This window comes from Phocoena sinus, chromosome 13 (genome assembly GCF_008692025.1).
Source record: "Phocoena sinus isolate mPhoSin1 chromosome 13, mPhoSin1.pri, whole genome shotgun sequence".
Taxonomy (NCBI): domain Eukaryota; kingdom Metazoa; phylum Chordata; class Mammalia; order Artiodactyla; family Phocoenidae; genus Phocoena; species Phocoena sinus.
The window spans coordinates 41,969,490-41,991,333 of NC_045775.1; the positions used below are offsets into that span (position 1 = coordinate 41,969,490).

General features: G+C 37.3%; 1 protein-coding gene across 15 annotated transcripts in view; it reads right to left on the bottom strand.

Moving 5' to 3' along the window:
• The window catches only part of NRXN1 (neurexin 1), a 1,148,195-nt gene that overhangs the window by 603,143 nt on the left and 523,208 nt on the right, over positions 1 to 21,844 (bottom strand). For all 15 annotated transcript variants that reach the window (XM_032653219.1, XM_032653220.1, XM_032653228.1 and 12 more), the window contains 3 exons: positions 21,261 to 21,699; positions 9,118 to 9,501; positions 2,011 to 2,214 (listed from right to left, as the gene is read on the bottom strand). In XM_032653219.1, coding sequence (XP_032509110.1) covers positions 2,011 to 2,214; positions 9,118 to 9,501; positions 21,261 to 21,699 — 1,027 coding nt within the window. The remainder of the gene's footprint in view (positions 1 to 2,010; positions 2,215 to 9,117; positions 9,502 to 21,260; positions 21,700 to 21,844) is intronic.

Below are 21,844 nucleotides of genomic sequence, written 5' to 3' on the forward strand. Positions count from 1 at the left end.
AAAGGTAAGAGCCAGGTGTTAGCTGGATTCCGTGCCTTGTATTAATTGGAGGAAGAAAGAAACAACTGTTCCCTTTAGAAACTCTAGTGGCTAAGGAGCAGTGTCATTCTTCAGAGCACACACACCTATCCCTCTGTTAGGAGCTAACAATGTTATCTCTGCGTAGTAAGTCTCATGGTAACTACTGCTATTGATTTTCCTTTTCCTATACTTTCTTCTTATATAAAATCAGATTCCCTAACAGAATGTCTAATCTGGATAACACAGGCTGTGATTATAAGGGTTATCTTTAAAGGATCATGTGGCATGTTTTATGTTTATTTTATATATAGATAAATATTTGTTGGTTTTGTTTGTACTATTTAATGCCTTTGGGGAACATGAAAAATACAAACCTAGATTCTGTTTCCATATAGCTGAGTTTGTCATGTGTCGTCAACCGCATCAGAAAAGTGGTTGCAAACAGCCAAGGATCAGCACCTACACAACTCTTTCCACAGAATGCTTTGCTGTTGGAAAATTCCCATGAGCGAGCATGTCCACCGCCCAGGGCTAACAGCCCCTTTACTGCAATTAGGCAATTTTGATTGACTTGTAGTAACCTATCATTGTCACTAGAGGGAACTCTAACAGAACTGTAAAAGAGTACTATGTGTTCTTTAGTAATCTTAAAAAAAAGTCTTATTATTGAACTTAATTTAACTAATATTAATTGATGCAATTGTATGCAATAAACTACCAATGAAGTAATTTTACATTGTATGAGCTACTATTCTGCCCAACATAATTTGAAGATGTATGTGGGGTTTTCACAAATGCCTTACCTCATCACATTTTACTACTCTTTTTGTAAATCTATGTAGTCTTGAATTTCATTTTTCTCTCTGTTTATTCATTATTGTGTGTACTCAGCACTTCCAGGAAATACAGTAAAACCTCATTAATTTATACTCCTATTATTTGGAGTTAATGATAATATTGAAATGTACTGGGCAGAATATTTGTAATCCTTCATTCGATACGAGTGGAGATCGCCTGAGAAAAATTAAACAAATTATGAAAGGCCAAGTTTGGGAAGAAAACTGATTTCAAGTAATTTACTATACAATGATGGCACAACTAACATGAAATAATGTGCTAATTACGGATAATTATTAACCACCCATTAACATCAGCCTAGTAAGACCTTTCCTTAAGATTTTTCCAGCTATTAATTTGTGTTTTTGAATGTAATTGAAAACAAATCTGCTTACAATTTTTTTTTCCTTACAATTTAGACTTTTTCTTAATTCAGCCTGGTCTTCCCCCAGATTTCATCCAGTTTGGTGAGGTTTTACTGTAGTGACTCTTTCTGAATGCTACAATTAAGCAGGAAAGCATTATTTTTCTGTAGAAGAGTCTGTGTCTTTAGTGTTCTCATGGCTGTTTGCTGAGGGCCGCAGACTTTGGGCATTGAAGGGTTGTGTATTGCTGTTTGATAGCAAAATATCACCACACAGTATTTCCAAACAGAAAAGATGGATTACCACAAAGGTAATTATTCAAAGGAGAAGCCCAAGGAGTAGAGAAAGAGCAACTGTTGATCTAGATCACTAAGTAGAAATTTGACATTTTATAGCATATGTTATCCAAGTAAAAGTTGGTGTATTTTTGTCTTATCTGAAAGGATTTCACCTATAACCAATCAGAGTGTCAGTCAATATAAAAGTAGGAAATTCAGTTTGAGGCATCGTTAAGCCTGAACATTTATACTTTCAATTAACCTCATTAATACATATGGCTTCCCTTTTAAGAACCCTCAGTGGTAGGAATCACAAAACAGTAAATTATGCTAACGAAATAGGAACAATAAAACGATGTCCCCCAAACCTAAATGAATTTAAATAATGGAGATGAGACCATTAAGTGTTTTAACTTTCCATGGCAAACAGGCTACTTGATAAATGTTTGCAGGCAAAACTGAACAAAAAGTGAAAAGTGTTAGTTCAATGGGGGAAGGCGAGTTGTTACCTAGATTGACCGTCAGTTTCACACGTCCTGCGTCCAGCTCCAGGCGGAGGGTGTCTGCTGAGTCTCTGGAGGTGGTTGCCATGAGAATGCCATATGCGCGTTGGGACCGAAACCGTAAGGATACATCCTCAGCCTCTGTGTGCATCACCAGCGGGAGCTGGATTTTCATAAACATACTCCCATCATAGCTCAGAACTGTTGCTTCTATAGATGGGAAATGAATATAAAAGCTCTTGGTCAGTTTAGTGCATTTATACTTTGAAAAGGAAAAGCATGACCTATTAAAGATTTCCATATAGAACACAAGACACAAACTCAGCTCATCTTCTTCCGAAATGAGCAAAATTTTTTTTTAAACTAGAAAGAGGAGTCACAGGAGAGAGAACTTCCTCTGTGAAGTATATGCTAAAGTCCAGAAGCAGAGGTGGCTGCACTTCCCTTTCTGTACCCACAGCACTTTCTACGTATAGCATTCATCCTGTCAGATTATCCAGGTTCATGTATGCATAGCCCTTCTCAACAGCAGACATCGTCTTTTTTGGTATAGCCATAGCGTGAGCCTGGCTTGAAGCACCAGCAACTGTATATGCACGTTTATATATGGTCAGGCCACTGATCAGCTCCGTGAAATTAAACTTGGCTCTGCATCGTTCACCTGCAAAGTGAGAGGGTGCTACTAGAGCATCTCTAAGGCCTTTGCTTACCCAAAAAGCCCATGATTCTAAGAAAAGTTATATCATCATCTTTTTCATAATTTCTGCCCTAATACAATCAAAAAAGAAACATTAAAAATATGACTTAAATATAGGATTCAGGCCAACACTTTTCCAGAGGTGATGTTCAAAAACAGAAGAAAACAGAAGAAAAAATGATATTACCAAACAACAGGTAATGGTTAACAAGGTAATTCATTTTTACAAAGACACAAACTGTAACTTCATTTGAAAGTTCATTTGCAGATAAGGGGTAACTTAAAGCATTATCTGTAAGCACCACCACGGTGTTCCGAAAAAATTAAGCTATCACCAAAAAGTCAATAACTATGTACCTGGGTAACATTGAGTAAGGATGGGGGTGGGACTGAGAAGCTTGTGTGGGTGTGTGCTACTAAAGGAAAATGGATTGCTTTAATGGGGAAGTTGCTTAATGCTGCATTAAACACATAGAGAAGCGAATAGCAAAACTGTTGATCTCAAACTGACTGTTTTAAGAAATAGCACCCCTTAGTGTTAAACACCATATGGTTGTGGAACCCTGCAAAACAAGTATGAGTCATTTTGCTTTCCCATGGGTTCTGATAACGCAGAATACCATTTAATAAAAGAAAACCTACCTGAAATTAAAATAAACTAGGAAATTCTCATTATCTTGCCTATTTACAGCAATTAACTTTACTGATGAAACCATGCTTATTATGAAGACTGTATTTTGGAGTTGTGGTTTTGAAAGATTATCTTCCAAAAAGTCAGGAAAATCAAGTATTGCTTGTAACAGACTTTAATCATTAGTTATCTTCGTGGGACTGAATGCACATCCAGAACAGATAAGTGCCCAGGGCTCCAGAACTCCCTCCTTAGGGCCCTTCTCTTTTCTCTCTACCTCTTAAGGGATCTTGGTCAACTCACATGCTCACTCCCCCTAATACTTATTAACAGTCCTGACTTCTCTCCTGAGCCCCATCAAACATCCATCAGCCATTGCCTATTTGACATCTCCAATCTGAATAAGATACACACACCAAAAATGAACAAATTCAGCATGTTCCTGCCCCAGTGTTCTCCATCTCAGTAAATGGCTTAACACCATTATTCAGACCTTAACCTTTCTGCGTTCTCTCTTACCCTCCCTGCCACATCCAATCTATTTGCAAATCTGCAAGTCTTGCAGCCTCTGATTCCAATCCATTTCCTGAATCAATCAGTTCTTGCCGCTATAGTACCTTAGACTCTGCTCTCATGTCTCACCTAGACCACTATGATAGCTCCCTCAATGGTCTCCCTACTTCTACTCTTTCTCCCTATACACAGCAGCCAGGCTAAACTTTTAAATAAGTCGATCAGATTCAATAGCACTTCATTGATTCAACTGTGCACACCCAACCCCCCCCACCTCCATCCTTCACCTCCCCACCCCTCGCCAATAGATTCCCACCACTGCAGTTAGAATAAAATCTGTATTCCTTTTATTAACCTATAAGGTTGTGTGTGATTTGGCCCCTGCCCATCTCTCTGGCCTCAGCTTTTAGCATGTCCTCCCTTGTTTAGTAAACTCCAGCCACACTGATTTCATCTCTCATTCAAGTATCTGCACTTGTGGAGCCTTCTGTCTTAAAAGGTCTCACCCCTAGATCTTTATATGGCTTGTTCCTTCAGCATTCAGGTCTCTGGTCAAATGTTACTCCAGAGACGCCTGCTTCAAATCCTGCTTCTAATTCCCCCTCCAGTTATTCTATATCTACTTACCATTTCTTTTTTTAAATTACCATTTCTGATTTGTTTGTATAGTATAATCTGTCTTTGCCTTTTAGTATGTGACAGTCATTACAGCAGAAGCTGAGCTCTGCTATTCATTGCTCTATCATCAGCCAAGTGCACCAAAAAGCGCCGGGCAAACAGTAGAGCCTCGATAAAATTGACTGAATTGACAATTGCACTTGATACTGAGGATATATGAAAGAGCATATTTCAATTTGAATATCATGCATACATAAATACTCACTAATGAGATTATTTATTCTGTCTATTGTAAGTGAATCTAATTTTGGCAAGGTAGATGAACATCCCTTAAAGTCTACGTTGAAAGCCATAACTGTGCCACAAAAGACAGACTAGGAGAGGGGTCTGTTTACCAAAACAGGGGTCTCATGGCTAAGCACTGACCTAAGTACTGAGAAAATAAAACATGATCCCCTTAAAATATGGTGCTTCTACGTCATATCACATATCTACATCATATTTTTCCAATAAGGTTTCCCTAAAGAAAATCTAGTAGGAGTTGCTCAAAGAATAATTAAAACATGATTGTAAAGCTGTAGTGAATACTAGAAAAAAAAATGCTTCTAGTATAATCTTAAAGAAATTCGATCTCTACCATTTCTCTTCCTAATTTATAGCCAATTATTGTCCATATCTATAAAGCAACAAATATTTGAATAAAAATTTAAAAGCCATTATCAATTGTTCAGTTACTTTGGTGTTATACAGAGAAAAGGGCGAAAATATTTTTAGTTTTCTCTTATTTAATCTGTAAATCTAGTCTCTATTATTCAACAATCATTTTTTTAAATGATCTCATATTCTTCTATGAAATGTAGCTTAATTTGATTGAAAATTAAGTAGAGGGAACATCCTTTTAGAAACATAGATGACTGACAATGGATCATAAATATTGTATGAAATACAATCCAAAGTAAAAAAAAAAAAAAATCAGTATCATTGGCCTTTAACATTCTCTGAAAAACTGCAGGCATGAAATAACAGTAAAGTAATAAAACTCGAGTGTCTCTGAGTTAATGTTTAATTAGACAAGAAATGGAAAATGCAAAGGTTGTAGTCTAGAGTTGCCAAATAAATGGTAAACAACATTCTGACATTTGAAGGTTATGCTATTTGGCAGCATCCTTTAAACATTCGTAAACATCGCTTAGAACACAAAAGAGTGCTTTAAAAGGCTACTTCTGATACAGTACTTCCCAGCAGGAGAGAAAAAGTTTCAACTCCGTCCCCTCCATCTCCTTCCCCCTTGTCGTTAAGTTTGATAAATTTGCTTTTCTGTGTTATTCCTTCTTGTGGTTTAAAGTGTACACCTGTGCTCAGTTTTGCCGAAAGGCAGTCACATATTGTGGTCAGCGATGAAAATCAGACAGGGAGCCAAATTACATTGCTCTGACATCTGTCCCTCCATCTGCTGGAGTTTTAACAAACAAGTATAAAGTAGACCTCCAATGATACCATATACATACAACCAAGAAGGATTTCTCTGTGACCAAGTCTCCACAAATTCTCAGTTTAAAAAAATAAAGCAGGAGGGAAGGTGCTGAATTCAATTTATATTCAATTGGACATGACTTCTATACGACTCTTCTTTATGGGATCAGTGCACATAAAACAACATACTATTTTCTTGTTTGCCTAAGTCAGCATACACTCCGATCCTTTTAATAAACTCTTCTGCTTACTTAATGAAGAATGAAGATTTTCTATGTGATTGCAACATCGTTCCCCATGCTGCAATGTCCAAGGACTTGAACATGCTTCTTTATAAATTAACATTTATTGCTCAATAATAGCAAAATAGAAACTTTATAAATGCCTTTTTCTTTTTTTTTTTTAAATTTCAAGAGTTGTCAGTCAACTCTTATGTGATCAACAGCCTTATGTGATCAGAGTATATGTGAAGAAGAACCACAGTCAAAGCTCTCTCTTTTGAATTGGAAACCCTGAGGTTGGACATGATCTTGTGTCGATTGAACTAGGGCAGAGCTGGGAACTGGACAGAAGCCAGATTTTGTGGTATTGAGCATGACAAGCATCCCACATAACCCTTGTTCTTGGGAGATGCCACATGTGAGCAGGAAAATTAATTCTGAAAAGCAAAGACTTCTCACAGTACACTGGGTAGTCCAGAAACAAAAACCTCACAAAAATGACTATTTTCTCTCCTCAGTACACAACCAACCTGTATTCAAAGAAATCTGCAGAAATTTCCAGCCACCTATCAGATAAAAATGTATGTTGAATCCCAGTGATGAAGTTTGCTACTAAATTCTCATTTGCAAAGCTGCATATGCTTGCCACCCCTCCTTCTAATTACTGCAATATATAAATAGTTTCGCTCCCTCATTCTGGTTTAGGAAGCTCTACAATTTCCATTCTTATTTCTGCCATATGTAGTAGCAGAATATTGCCACAGGGTGGTACACCATGCATATTTAACTGAAGGCCTTTGTAATTTGTGTGACAGTTCAGTTATACCCTTTTCTAGCTTCACTTAAGCAGGAGGCATCAGAGTAAGTGACAGCTCTCTGAGTGATTAAAATGAAAACACCCTGCCGATGCAGGGGACACGGGTTCGTGCCCCGGTCCGGGAAGATCCCACATGCCGCGGGGCGGCTGGGCCCGTGAGCCATGGCTGCTGGGCCTGCGCGTCCAGAGCCTGTGCTCCTCAACGGGAGAGGCCACAGCAGTGAGAGGCCCGCGTACCGCAAAAAAAAAAAAAAAAAAAAAAAGTGAAAACACAATCTTAAATCACACAGGTCTGCTAATCTCACATTATACCTAACTGTAATATATCTCGCAAGCTTTGTCACTTTGTTGTTGTTGCCTCCTTTGGGAAATTTCTAAAAACTATACGATACAAACAAATAAACTGAAATTAGAACGGAAAATGTGCAGAGAATATATACCTTACAAACAAAACTATGCAGAAATAATTAACCTCTAATGATTATTCATAGGAATTTCAATTAAGTACTAGGAGAATGAATGAATCTAGGCAATTAAAATATTTATCTATCTATGGACCTATCTCATTGTACAACCCAGAACAGTGATAGTATTTTGGTAGGTAATTTAAGATCATTATTAGGTCATTATTATTGATTTTTATATTGATTAAGCTGATGAACCTCTTTATTGAGATAAAGAATCAAAATCACATTTCAACTTTAGATTCTGGAAAAGAAATACTTGTCTAGTAAGTATTAGCTTAAGTAAATTAAACTATTTCAGGAATGCAGGGTCAAAAAGACTGTGTATGGCTTAAAAAATAAATGGCAGGGCTTCCCTGGTGGTGCAGTGGTTGAGAATCTGCCTGCTAATGCAGGGGACACGGGTTCGAGCCCTGGTCTGGGAGGATCCCACATGCCGCGGAGCAACTAGGCCTGTGAGCCACAACTACTGAGCCTGTGCATCTGGAGCCTGTGCTCCACAACAAGAGAGGCCGCGATAGTGAGAGGCCCGAGCACCGCGATGAAGAGTGGCTCCGGCTTGCCACAACTAGAGAAAGCCCTCACACAGAAACGAAGACCCAACACAGCAAAAATAAATAAAAATAAAATTAATAAACTCCTACCCCCAACATCTTCTTTAAAAAAAATAAAAAAAGTAAATGGCAGGTACTTTTAGGCTAAATGTCTAAGACAGCAATGTTATTTGGAGCATGGGAGGACAGGCAACAACTCGTCAATATTTTTTCATATTGATATTTTGTTCCATTGTTGAAAATGAGTGACAATGGGTATAGTGACTAAAGCATTTATCTGAAACTCTTGGGTGGATGAAAGAACATACTTAGACATATGTGTTCTGCTATTTCTTCCTTTTGTCTGGTCTGCAAATGAGCGGTGACAGCTATCACACTTTACTCTTCCTTTAACCCTATTCTCCTTCTAATGGGAGAAGAAAAAAAAAAAATGTAGCTTTGCCTCCTGCAAGAGAAGGAAAAAGAGGCACCCGTTCAGAGCTTCCACAGACATGCTAAGTCTTAATATCAAATTGGTAAAGGAACCTCTACCAATTGGGTCAGTTGGGTCTTAGGCAAAGGTAAGTGCCTTTGAAATTAGGGTGCACTTCTGAAAATGCTGGTATAACTTAGATGGTTTAAAGTCACCTTACTCTTCAAATTTCAAACTTGAGAAGGTCCACTAAAGTGAAATGACAGGCTCAGGCAATAGTGTCAGGGAAGCTGCAACTCACAGCTTAGCTTGCTTCGAATGCTATTTTTGACATAGATATTAGCACTAGATGCCAAAAGGATGTCTAATTCATTCCTTTTTTTACTTTCTAGTGTCTTGAAATTAAAAACTGGGCAAGAGAGACAGTGATTGTCTTTGATACATCTTAGGCTCATACCCTAGAGGATCCAAAAGACCCAACTATTTATTTATCCCTGCAATACACTTAAAAAGCTGTGTCTTCCCAGGATCAGGCCCTTTGAAAATCATTAAGGACTCATCAGTAACATACGTCAGGTGTGGCTGCACAGCTTGCAGAGAGTTTACTTCCGCAGAGCATACGTTATGTTTCAATGGTCATTTAAAGTTTGAGGTCCACGCTGAATACGCTTTTCAGCTCAGGGGAGTCAGCAGCTTGGATTTTGGAACCTTACCTCTCTCGCAGGACCTGCCAAGATAGCCTGTTCCGGAACAATCGCAGACATATCTGTTCCACCCATCCCTGCACATGCCGCTGTTTTTGCAAGGGTTGCTAAGGCACGGTTTTGCTGTTTCCCTGGAGCAGGATGGCTTCACTCCAGCAGTACTTTGAACTTCAGCCATTTGCCGGATATCTTTGCTCTGGCCATCAATGAACAAATCTCTTATGCAGCCCACGTAGCCATAGTTGAGCAGCGCAGTCCACACCTCAGTGGGGAAGACGAGGCCGGCCTTATTTTCTGGCAAGCCCCCCAGGTACAACTCGTCATCCAGGTCCAGAATCTCACTCTCTCCAGGAGCAGTGTAGGGCGTGCGCAGAGTGTTGACAGAAATGGTACCTGTTGCAAAGACAAGAGAGCACACAGGTCTTTACAGCGTGCAACCTGTTCTGAATATCACACTTTCTCTCCTTCATCTGCCTGAGGGTGAACTCCTTGAGGGCAGACATTTCTTATTTTTCTTTCTATTCCTGGTGTACTTCCTAGGGAAATGAACAGAAATATGTGGAATTAAATAACTTTAAGAATAAGGAAAACTGTCATTTAAATGGTTCTATCTCACTTTGGGAATGAAAACCAAAGTGTACAGACAAGAAAGAGTGTTTGTCAGCCCCTAAGAGTTCAGGGGAAAAAGGAAGGAAGGAAGGAAGGAAGGAAGGAAGGAAGGAAGGAAGGAAGGAAGGAAGGAGGGAGGGAGGGAGGGAGGGAGGGAGGGAGGGAGGGAGGGAGGGAGGAAGGAAGGAAGGAAGGAAGGAAGGAAGGAAGGAAGGGAGAAGGGAAAAGGAGGGAGGGAGGGAGTAAGGGAGGGAAGAGAAAATGGCATTCTTACCACTCTCTAACAGTTCAGCCAAGATGGAAAGAAAGGAAGGGTGGAAGGGGAGGGAGGGGAGGGTGGGAGGGGAGGGAGGGGTGGGAGGCAGGAGGGAGAAGGAGAAGGAGAGGGAAAGAGAAAGAAAGAAGGAGAAATTGGCATTCTACATCACTCTCTGGAATAAAGTCAGACTCTCTTTGGTTAGTGTTCATTTTCAAAGCAGGTATGCATCTGCAAACCAATGAAAGGTTGTGTTGTGCCCCCATCCTTAACTGGCTTCATTGTTTTTATTGTACACAACACATCAACAGATTATCTATGTCAAAACCTGACTTCATCACACTCAGCTGTATGAATCTATTGCTTAGCCTCTATGGTCTCAGTTTACTCATTCATAATATGGGCATAGTAATATGACCTACCTCATATGAGTGTTAAATAAAATAATACAGGTAAAGTGTCTGGTTTGTAGTAAACACTACATAAATGCTGTCTATCATGATTCATCACAAGAACCAAGTCAAATTGGGTGTTTACTATTTTTTTTAAAAAACAAACTAGTTACTTACTTATCTAAAAAAACAAACTAGTTACTTATTGACAAGTTGTTTTTTCTTCCTCACTCCAACGTGAGGGGAAAATAACTCTATTAGTTTATAAACACATGGAAATCCTAGCCTTAAGCATAGGATGAAGAGGTAGACATTCACATGGGATTATTTGAGGATCACAGAAAAAATTATATATTTATGGAGTCCATTAACAGAAGAAAAAAAGAAAGACAGCAGGCATTTTCCTGATCAAAACTTTCATCCTGTACCACCAGATTACTCAAAATTCCACTAATATTCTATCTTCAGAAAGATCTTTGTAAAAATGCAAATATGATACCCGAAAAGGACACCACATTGACCCATTTCCAGATTACCCCAGATTTCTTTCTCAGGTCTAGACCATAAAGCAGACTAGGGACCCAGAGTCTAACAAGAGAAAGTGGATTAGAAGCCTCAGGGATTTAGAGTGCAGACAAAATGGGAGAGGCCTGAAGACAGAAGATGGGGTACAGAGGTAGAGACAGAAAGGGAAGGGAAAGGGTAGTGTGTGTAGAGGGTGGGTAGGAAATTAGTTCTTTCGCCAACTAGCGAAGGCCCACTCCAAATGGAACTATGGCCTGTGGTGAATGTGAAACGTGCATCTAAGCACACAGGGCTGCCAGGCCCTGCATTGTTCCCAGGAGACTCCCAAATCCCAGCAGAGGGGTGCTCCTCGATATGGGCAGTGTAATGGGATCTGTCTTTGTGAGGGAGAAGGGCATGGAAGCCGCTGACGGAGACCTTGCGCCGGCCAAGTCATTAAGAAGACATTTGTCTCTCTAGACTTCCACAGAAAGAAGTGGAAAAAGCTCCTAGGGGAGAAACACTCAAAGGCATTGCTATTTTGGCCTTCCAAAGAGGGGGGTATAATAAGGATTTTGGAAGGAGGCAGCAAAAGGGGAAAATGACAAAGTGCTTGTTTTTACTGTTCACATTTGTGCAAGTGTCTAGAAGAAAATTCATTTAGGAACATACAGGAACCGGAAAATCCCACTTAGAAAAATATTTTTAAAATCATTTAGGGGAAATTAAATATATAATTTTGAGAGAGAATGGTGACACTTTTCTAAATAGAATTTCATTACACGCATTTTTTTTTTTTTCAGGGTTGAACTACTGTAGTATTATTTTTTTTTTTTTTTTTAATTTTTTTTAACATCTTTATTGGGGTATAATTGCTTTACAATGGTGTGTTAGTTTCTGATTTATAACAAAGTGAATCAGCTATACATATACATGTGCTCCCATGTGTCTTCCCTCTTGCGTCTCCCTCCCTCCCACTCTCCCCCTCCCACCCCTCCAGGCTGTCCCAAAGCCCCGAGCTTATATCCCTGTGCCTTGCGGCTGCTTCCCCCTAGCTATCTACCCTACTACGTTTGCATTACATGCATTTTTAACTGTTCAAAATGCCCTAAGAAGTGAGTTGAGATGATCCCTAACCTCTGCAGCAGCTAATGTAAGTTAGAAAATGATGAGAAAGAGTTAAGTGTTAATGACAAAAGGTAAGGTGGACATTAAAAAAAAAAAAATGTGGAAAGCAAAGTGTTATATGCAATGAACACAGTGACTTTTAGGATTTTAAGATAAAAGAGAGAGAGATGCCAGCTCCTGTTTTCCAATTAGTTCAAGAAGACTGACTAGAAATAAATACGTCAGATTCAGAGACAACAGCTAGGAGACACAGAGCAAGTGAACAATGACAAAGTTTTACAAGAGTGGGGATATATATCTTTAAAATATGCAATTTTTCCCATATGCCTTTTTATTCATGGAACAAGCTTGATTTAGCTCAGGGAGGGGAAAACACTTAGAAAAACTGTCTTGTCCTTATTTGTGGTGTTATAATTCTGACACTAAGGATACTTGGAGGATTCCTGAGATGAGGGCATCCGGTGGCTTGCATAACACTCAACTCTGTGTCCTCTGCATAGTTTGCAGAGCTCGGTACACTCTGGAGTTTCCATATTCAGTGTGCCTATACTCTCGGGGCAAATCTGCTGCCAAGTGTTTCAGATACTCATCTATTAAGAGTTTGTCTGACAGAATGGGGTGACTAGGTCTTGTAATTTTTATTTATGGTGCGTTAGTGTCTGCTCTGAACGAAGTATCTAAGTTCAGATATGTCTCTATGAATGTGCTCATTGTGTCCAGGGCAAGATATTCACTATAACTTTGTGATTAGATTAGAGCTTTCTGATCACAACACCTGAAGTTAATCCACAGGTTTCATGCGGTTTACATGTAGCCCAGTGCACACACAAACACACACACACACACACACACAGGCACACACATACACACACACACTGAAATAACCGTTTAACAGGAAAGTATTTACCTCTACTACCTCTGAGGCACTCCGATAATGTTTTCTTATTAGATAAGTTTATTAATACAAATGCTAGACATGACCCACCAAACTGATTTCAGAACCAACTAGCAGGCTGTAACCTATAGTTCAAAAAACACTGAGAGGGCACTATCATAAAGGATAAGGTTGTTTTTCTCATAGCTCCTTTTCATCCCTTTGAGAGACAGTTTTACAGTTCTCATGGGAAGAAGAAGCCATGAAAGGTGGGAGAGGAAGCAAAAGAAATATAATCCTAACTTCAACTTCAAGAGGAATTAGCTCATTAATTTGGCCCCAGATTCAAGGTATGGAGTCTCAACGAGCAAATGCATGTATTAGATATTATTCACTGTAATATTCTGCAAACAAACATAATAGAATGGAACAACCATGCCCAAAAATCAGCTACACGTATGCTCTAGATGCTTTGCCAATTGACTTATATGTTAGAAAATCTTTATAAAAGGGATGGCAAAAAAGGGAAAGGGCAGAACTTGAGTGGGAACAGAAATGATTATTTTTATATTTTGAAGATTCAAAGAGTAAAAATTTATTTGAAATAATAATTATATTTTATTATTTAGTCAAACTCAAATAGAGATTGACATGTTAGCCTACACATGTGCAAATATCCTGAAATACTAATATTTCTGGTAAGGGATTTGAATCCCTAATTCCTTAATGATTTTATTCTTGACATGAAATCAAAGGACATTTTCACCCAAGCAAAGGACTCATCATAGAATCACTGAATCCATTTAAATCAATTTAACACTTACAGAGGACACTGAAATTTCAATATTAAGGTTCTCAAGTGCCTATTTCATTATAATCGAGTTATAAAGGTACTGGTTACCAAGAAAACATGAAATGACTATTTCAACCTTATTCATTGATCATTAAAGATGAGTAGTTGCCACAGCTGTATATATCAATAGAAAATAAGTATTTTCCAAAGCTTGGGGTATGACTACATGTAAATAAATATTTAAGAGAAAACAAAAATCTGAGTATATTATTGGTTTATCCCTCTATCTTTTTTCCAGGAACTGCAAATATTGATGTGTTCTCTTTAGAATAGCTTGATTATTTCACACATTTTTACCTTCTTCCACTATAATTATACATGAAGTTTCTGGCAAATTAAACAAATATTTTATGTAAAACATTGCTATATCTGAGCTATTATAACTTATAGATGGTAGTCATATTTGGGAACTTACTTGGATCAGTGTTTCATGCTTCAGTATTGAAGAATCCGAAGCACCTTGCTGTGCTATTTTGCTTTTAAAGAAATGAAATTTCAGCTAAAAACAAATATATTTGTGTACATAGGACTTTTATCATCTTAATGTAGAAATCACATTAACTTAACATTTAAACCTAGTTGTTTTCATGGCATGTGCAAAAGATAAAACAAAAGTGATAAATAGATAAGGTAATATTTATTTAAGAATATTCATAAGCGTAAATAATATAAATTCACAATTTATGTAAAAGTATACATAAAAGGGGGAAAACTGTTGAAAACAGTTCTTAGTTATAAAAATAGAAATCAGCTTCATGATTTGATCTGGTATTTATAAAGTGTTAGCCTCTACGCTTTTTCTCATCCAGTTTTTCTTGGCTATTCCATTTCCAGAAGATTAGTTTATAGAGTGAAAAGAAACGTGAAGCAAAAGGTGAGATTTAAAAATAAGTTAATTTGGTTTCAAGTTTTAATTACTGCAAAAGTTTAAGTGATTGGGAAATGAGGGGGTAGAAGATAGTGTGCTGTAATAGGAAATGATTTTGCCTGGTCAAAGGAAACCAATTTTCATGTTCTAGCTTTGCAACTAACTAGCTGAGGAGCTTAGCCAGATAATAGATTCATTAGGCCTCAATGTGGCTCTGATGCAAAATAAAGGACTTGACTGGATGGTCACTAAAGTTCTTCAGTGAGTAAAAATTTTTGAAATTACTGCTTAGAATAATTTTAGTTAAATATAAATTTTATCTATCTACAATTCTGCTTCACCTCTCATTGCAGAAGAGAATCAGATTCCACAAACTTATAAATTTACTTGTCAAATTTAGTATTCTATTAACAAATCCAAACTCAGTAAAAAGGCATAATATAAGTGATAAAAGCAGAATGAAGCACTGATTGCAGGGTATGATGCAAAATGCAAAATACATAAGTCCCATAAATAGATAGTAAAAAAAAAAAAGACAAAATATTAATAAAGGGAGTTTTGGAGTAGTGAGATTATGAATGGATAGTTTTCTTCCTTCCCTACTCTTTCTTTTTCTTTACTCTTTCTTTCTTTTAAGTTTTCTCGGTCTTTTTAAAAACAATTTTATGTACTAGGTTTATAACATGGACTGAATAAACTTTGCTTGAAAACAAAATAAAAAACAATCTTAATATTCTGTTTTCTGCTTATTACTATGTGTTTCCTGCTTACTTGGATTACTGTGAGCTGGGAATTGCAGAAATTAAACAGATATATGACAAAATAAATCTTGGAGCAAAATTTTAAAGTTTGATATTATTTAATAAAGGCCATGAGAGAGGAGAAAAGGGCAACTCATATATTGCAGATAAAAGTGTAGACTGAAACAGTCTGTTAGTAAAATAACCTGTCATTATCTTTAAAATTAAAAATGCAATTAATCCAGCAATTCCAATTCCCAGAATCTATCCTACAGAAACTCTGACCAATATGCATAAAGATATAATATGAAGACTTTCATTATAAATTAGCTTAGAACAGTGAAATTTTTTCAAAAGTAAAAAGTTAAATGTCCATCAATAGAGGAATGGTTAAGTTAATATTGATATATTCAAACTAGGGATATCTGATGTCACTACAAAGAATGGCATAGAAAAAGTTCTCAGTATTTTTTTAAGTCACCCAATAATTGGTGAAGAGTGATCTTGTTTATGTAAAAAAGAAGCTCTACATTTATTTTATATGTGTAAATTATATTTACAGATATGCTGGTGCATAGGGAAAATATCTGGGAATTTTTCAACACCAAATTATTTTACCTACGGAGGTGGGAGTGAATTGGTTAGGGGAGTGTGTGGCAAAGGAAAACTTTTCACTTGTGTACTTTTTGAACTGCCTGAACATTTTCACCAACAGCACATATTTATACGTTACAGACACGCCATGAATTAAACACAGGTACATGTACAAACACACATACTCGTAGCAATACATGTATACCTATGAGTTTTAAAATGATCATAGACAATGCTGGGAAGTTGTAAATATCAATCAAGTGATGTGTTTTGCAGGAGTTAAACTACTATTTTGCAGAAATTCCCCAGATTTCCACGCCGCACTCCACAGTACCGGCCACTGCGGCTGGTGTGGTCAGCTAAATGCCTATTTCTTGAAGATGCACCTGACACCCTAGTCCAGGGTCTGCCCCTTGGCTGGGTGGGCCTGGAAAGGAGATTTAGTGAATTTAGAGAGAGAGGTTCCACCTCTCAGAGTTTGATATTTACCAAGCCCATAAGACCAATGTATAAAATAAGAAGGCCAAGTTATTAATTCTCCATGAGAAAATTAACTGTCACAGGATATGGAATGTTTCTTTAGGGAGGTCAATTTATAATCCAAATGTGTATTTATTCATTTACGATGGGAGCTTTAATAATATTAGCCTAGGATGTTCTGACACCCCCGCCCCCATCTCAATTAAGATGACCTGCCTCTATCTCTGTAGCAGGGGTGAAGTAGTCCAAGTCCCTTGGGCAGTGCTTAGATGGGTACTGCCAATGTTTGTCTCTGTGACTTTCTTTTCCACAGACACTGTATATGGTAATACATTTGAGTCCTACAACCCTGCAAGCCTGGTTAAGGTGCCTGTGCAAAGCTCTGCTCTGCTTCTTAGATGCTCTTTTCAACAACTCACAGAGAATAATTTTGTTACTTGGGTACTTCGGAGTAAAAAGAGTTTATGACATCATATTAGCCAAATAGTCTGAAAAAGTAAGTTTGTACTTCAATTGTGACTATATAAAATATACTTACATGTTAAAAAAACTAGAGGAAAATATGTAAAACTGAAAATGTTTTAAATGGGAGGGGAAGGAAACAGATGACTATCTTTTTTTAAAACACATTCAGAATAAATAAATAAATATGAGGATGAATTTCATAAAATGTAAAATAACTTTATGCAAAATTGACTCCATCTAGTCATTAGCATAGTCAAAATAATTGATAAATTATTGATAAGGTATTTTAGTCTTACCGTGGATGGGTAAAAATAAAGAATTATACATTTACTTAATGTTATTTCAAATGTCTGCAACAGGCTACTAGGTAGAAGCATGGAGGAATGTTTATAATCAGCGGCCAATTCAAATCAAGGCCTAAATGGAAAAATCGTCTAATGGTCATTCAAGTAGAAATGCGTAAGAGTGGAGATTCATGAATGGTATACACAGAAATCAGTGCTGGTAATAGATAGCTAGAAAGTGCTGTTCACATCAAACAGTGATTACTATAAACCTCTAATTATGTACTTGGGAGAGAGGCTTTTGCTTTTCCTTCTGTAATTTCTAGTTCTTAAACTGGAACTCTATGACTTCAATTCAAATCTCAATGGCTTCTTAGCTGTTAAATGTGGGCTTACCCATGAATAACTGCTGATACAATCTGCTATACCCTGCTGTACACAAGTAGAATTTGACAAGAATAATGAGTTTTCTCTTTGATTTCAATGTGTAATGATGGTTTGCAAAAAAAAAAAAAAAAAAAAAAAAAAAAAAAAAGACTGGTAGTTTGCTGTAAAAATACTTGAGACGATACCCTTGACTCAGCCAAATAGCTTAACACAAATTTAAACAATATCCATGCCCCAAGAAAACAGTCATTAACCTCCTCCTAATTTTAGCACAATTCATGCTTTAGTTAAATACCTGTAAGCTGTCTTGTGTTGAGTTTTGGGAGCAAAAGAGGGGCAAAGGGGAACCCTGGAAAGGGAGGAAGGGTTGGTAAGAAAATGTTCAGCTGCACGTCCTGCAAAGTTTGCAGAGTAATGAGCCCCTTCAATCATATTTATTAACTCAGTAACTTAGGGGTTTGGCTCTGTTAAGTAGCTATACCATCTATGGAGCATATCCACTTTTGTGGCACTCAAACCATACACTCTGATCCACAAAATCAGGCTGGCACTTGGTATGGTTCCTCCTTTGCCAATTTAGTGCAGGATCCGAAAATGCCACTTGTGGCTTAGTCCACTTAGCCTCCCACGGCCCCAGTCATCGACTAAGCTGGCCACGGAAGAAACTACACTGCACGGAAAGACTGAGACCAAACACTCTTAGTCAAAGTTTGGGAAAGTGCTTCTTTCTTTCCCCAGGTCACAGGATGGAAGAAGGGACATATAACCCAATACAATTAATTGTGCTGAAAATGAAGCTCTGGAAAAGTATTCAGATGAAGACAATATTTCTTATCAAACAAAGGGCTCAGGTATCCACCTTTTAGTGAACAAAGGACAGAAGGGCAGGTAACCAGAAAGATGGACATCCTGAGGGACTGTCCTCCTCCTCAGTAGCGTGCCTATCCCAGCCCTCAGAAAGAAGTGAATGCCTTCCCTCAGGATTAATGTTCCTTCTACCTACGTGTTTGCTAAATGATACAGGGAGCTCAGGAACAAGCAGGAATAGCAGTCCTGTTCTCATAAAAGGTTGTCATTTTTGTACGAGGTTTCTCACAGTTCTCTAACAATTGTTTAACTTCCTCACCGCATTTTTTTTTTTGGACATCTGGGTTTGGAGGATGGAACTGTATTCATAAAAGAAGGACAGCACCTATTATCCTTTATTGTTTAAACTGCTTTCAGGAAGTAATGTAATTCTTTAAAAAGTTGTATTTACAACTAAAGAGTGCTATTATTCTTCAAGAGTAATGATGATGTTACTATTTTTAGAATATTGGGTGGGGTTGGCACTGAGGCCATTCACATGTTTTTTATTCTTTATTTTTTCTCACACCAAATATGTATTGAGCAACTGTTATCGCCTAAGAAAGCACTGGGATATAAAACATAAAGGAATACAGTCCCTGTCATACAGGGGTTCCCCTTATAAACTGGGGAATATCAAAAATTCAGTCTGTCTACCAAATACAGTTTTAACACTGTCTCTGATAAGACAGCCAAACTTTATTAGCATCAAATTAATGACCATGGCTTTTAGTCCTATTTACTTTAGTATGGTCAATAAAAGAAGGAATAACTCTTACGTCTGGGCTCCCTCTACTTTAATAATGGAGATAACACGGCTCATTAAATGTTTTTAAATATTCAGCTAAGGGGGATCCCAGGCAAATCAATAGATAATGACCTTCATTGTCTATGAGTCAGAAATCAGCCCACATTGCCCTCTTGTCATATAAACATTGTTTCCCACATTATAGTAAGAGTAATGTTCATATAGCCTCTGAATATAACTGATGTGAAAAATGGATGAAACTAGTTCTTGAAATTCTATGTTTCTTAGTTTTAACTGAGCTATAAATCTTAGCATTTCACCAAGCCTAACTCAGAAATATCCTTTAAATAAAATAAAAGCTAGTATAGCTATTCATTCAATCTTTAAAAAGCTACTTTATACCAAACCAATGCAGTGTGCAAATACAGAACTTAATTAAAATACTATATATAAAATATTAACAGCTGCAGTTATTAAAATTACATTAAGCTCCCTTGAGCTAAGCCAACATAAGGAGCTCTCTTTTTTTTTCAATTTAGTAAAGGCAGAACTTGGTTTAATGAATGAGCATTGCTTTTTATACTGTTTGTTCCAATTCACTAATCTGAAATCATAATCGAATAAAAGTACTTTACCATCAAAACACAACCAAGCATACTAAATCTTTCCATTGGAGTCTGACAAAAATCCCACATTTTGTTTATCTCCTTTCTTACTGCAAATAACACTTTTTTAAGGCATCTCTTTCTTCTTCCCATCCAGCATTGAACTTTGTAAATTAAAGTTGATATTTTCTGCTCTGGCCTTTTCCAATGAGGGAATAAACAGGGCAGTTAATAAATTTTTGGTTATTTGGATGAATTAAAGAGCTCAAACAGCAAAAGTAGATTTTCCTCGGCTTGAGGATTAAGGTATTTATCTGATCCTTACTGTAATAGGTCATCCAAGGAACTTAGGAAACTAATTAATTGCACCACCACTTAAGACTGGCAAGAAATATCCAGGTATAAATCATCATTATCAAATGAATAATGAATGGTTTTATTTTCCTTTTTATATCATTTTGCATTTACTAAAATTTTGACATTAACCATGTATTTCTTCATATAGTTAGAAAATACCTCATTGATCTTAAGTGTAGTATTTTTTGCCCCTCTGAACTTCCAAAAGATATCCACTTAATTAAATTGCTATAGTCTGACTAAAATTATATATATTCTTAAAAGTCATTTTCAAAATTTTATTCTAGATGTATTTCAAGTCAAGTGATAACATCCATAAGTTAATATTTCAAAACACAAGATTAGTCCATGTTCCCATCCTCCTTTTAAGTCTTCTGTCTGAAGGTTCTTAAGTAGGAAATGAACTGCTAACTCTGGCAGAAACAGGCTGGGGGAACTCGCTAAGCCCCCTAATCTACTTCCACATTTCAGAGCAAGTAAACGTTATTTCTTCAGGCCTTCACTACAAACATCCTCTCCTTCCCCCACCTCACATGCACGACTCCAGAAAAAAGAAACGTGCAGCGAAAGGAAGCCAGAGAAATGAATTCCTGTTGGTGGAATTCCAAACCTCTTTCACCAGAAAGGGAAGCTATCTGGAAGGCAGCGGAGTTTTGCCTGCATCCTTGAAATCCTACTGTATTGATTAAAGTGTTTTTGATACCATAGACCCACCTTGGATAAAAAAAGTGTACTGTATTCAACTAAGGATTTCATATATGAATCATTGAAATTTTTTTCATATTTTATATTTGCCACTTCAAGCACCTCCAAACATCCAATGAGACGAGAGATAATTGGAAACACAAGAACACTGAATTTTGTCATTTGCAAATTCAAGATAAATTCAAGATAAATTCAAGATAAAATTTCTTGCAAGATTTGGCACTTGATTATCCATTTAATGTTCATTTAAGAAGCTATTCTAGAAGCCATTTGGGGTTTGATGCCCAACTATGATGATTAATTAGCTCCTTCGGATTCTTTTACGATGTGAAACAGAAATAATAACAATTTCCTTTACCCTAAAGAAAGAAATGCAAGAACTCTTTAATATGTCTTGGCTTTAATTCCTTAGGAGTGGTGTTCCAGCAGATAAACAGCATAAAAAATGATAAATTACCTGACCGTCCGTCTCTTTGGAAGTCCACGTGATACCATTCTCCATCATTCACCTTCTTCTGCAGGGCTTTGATTTTGATTGTACCTGACCCCATGTCTAGGAGGAGGTAGAGGTGGCCATCCAGCATCTCAATAGCAAAGAAGTCAACTTTTATCATCTGTGGGTGCTTGGCATCTTTTTGGTGCCGTGGTTTGCCATGACTAAATAAGATGAGGCCATTTGGCTCTGTTGTGCGGAAATCAAATGATATGGAGCCTGTTTTCTTTGCATTCCATTTAGGCAAAGAGACGAAAGATTCTGGGGTTTCAAAGGTGATTGGGTCCAAAGTTGCAACATTCTCACATTTAAAGGCCACCACTCCATGAATCTTCATCTTCGGGTCTCCTTGCTTGGCAAGTCGAGATAATTCCAGCCTTACATCATTATTTTTATACACAACCTGTAGGCAGAGGAGAGCAGTGAGAAACTGGGCCCATATTTTAATGTTTCGAACTTGTCATCAGTTCATGTAATTTCCAAGTAGATTATGAAAAGACATACAATGTTTAGTGCCTTTTGATGTATAAGACAGCTTTTTCAGCCAA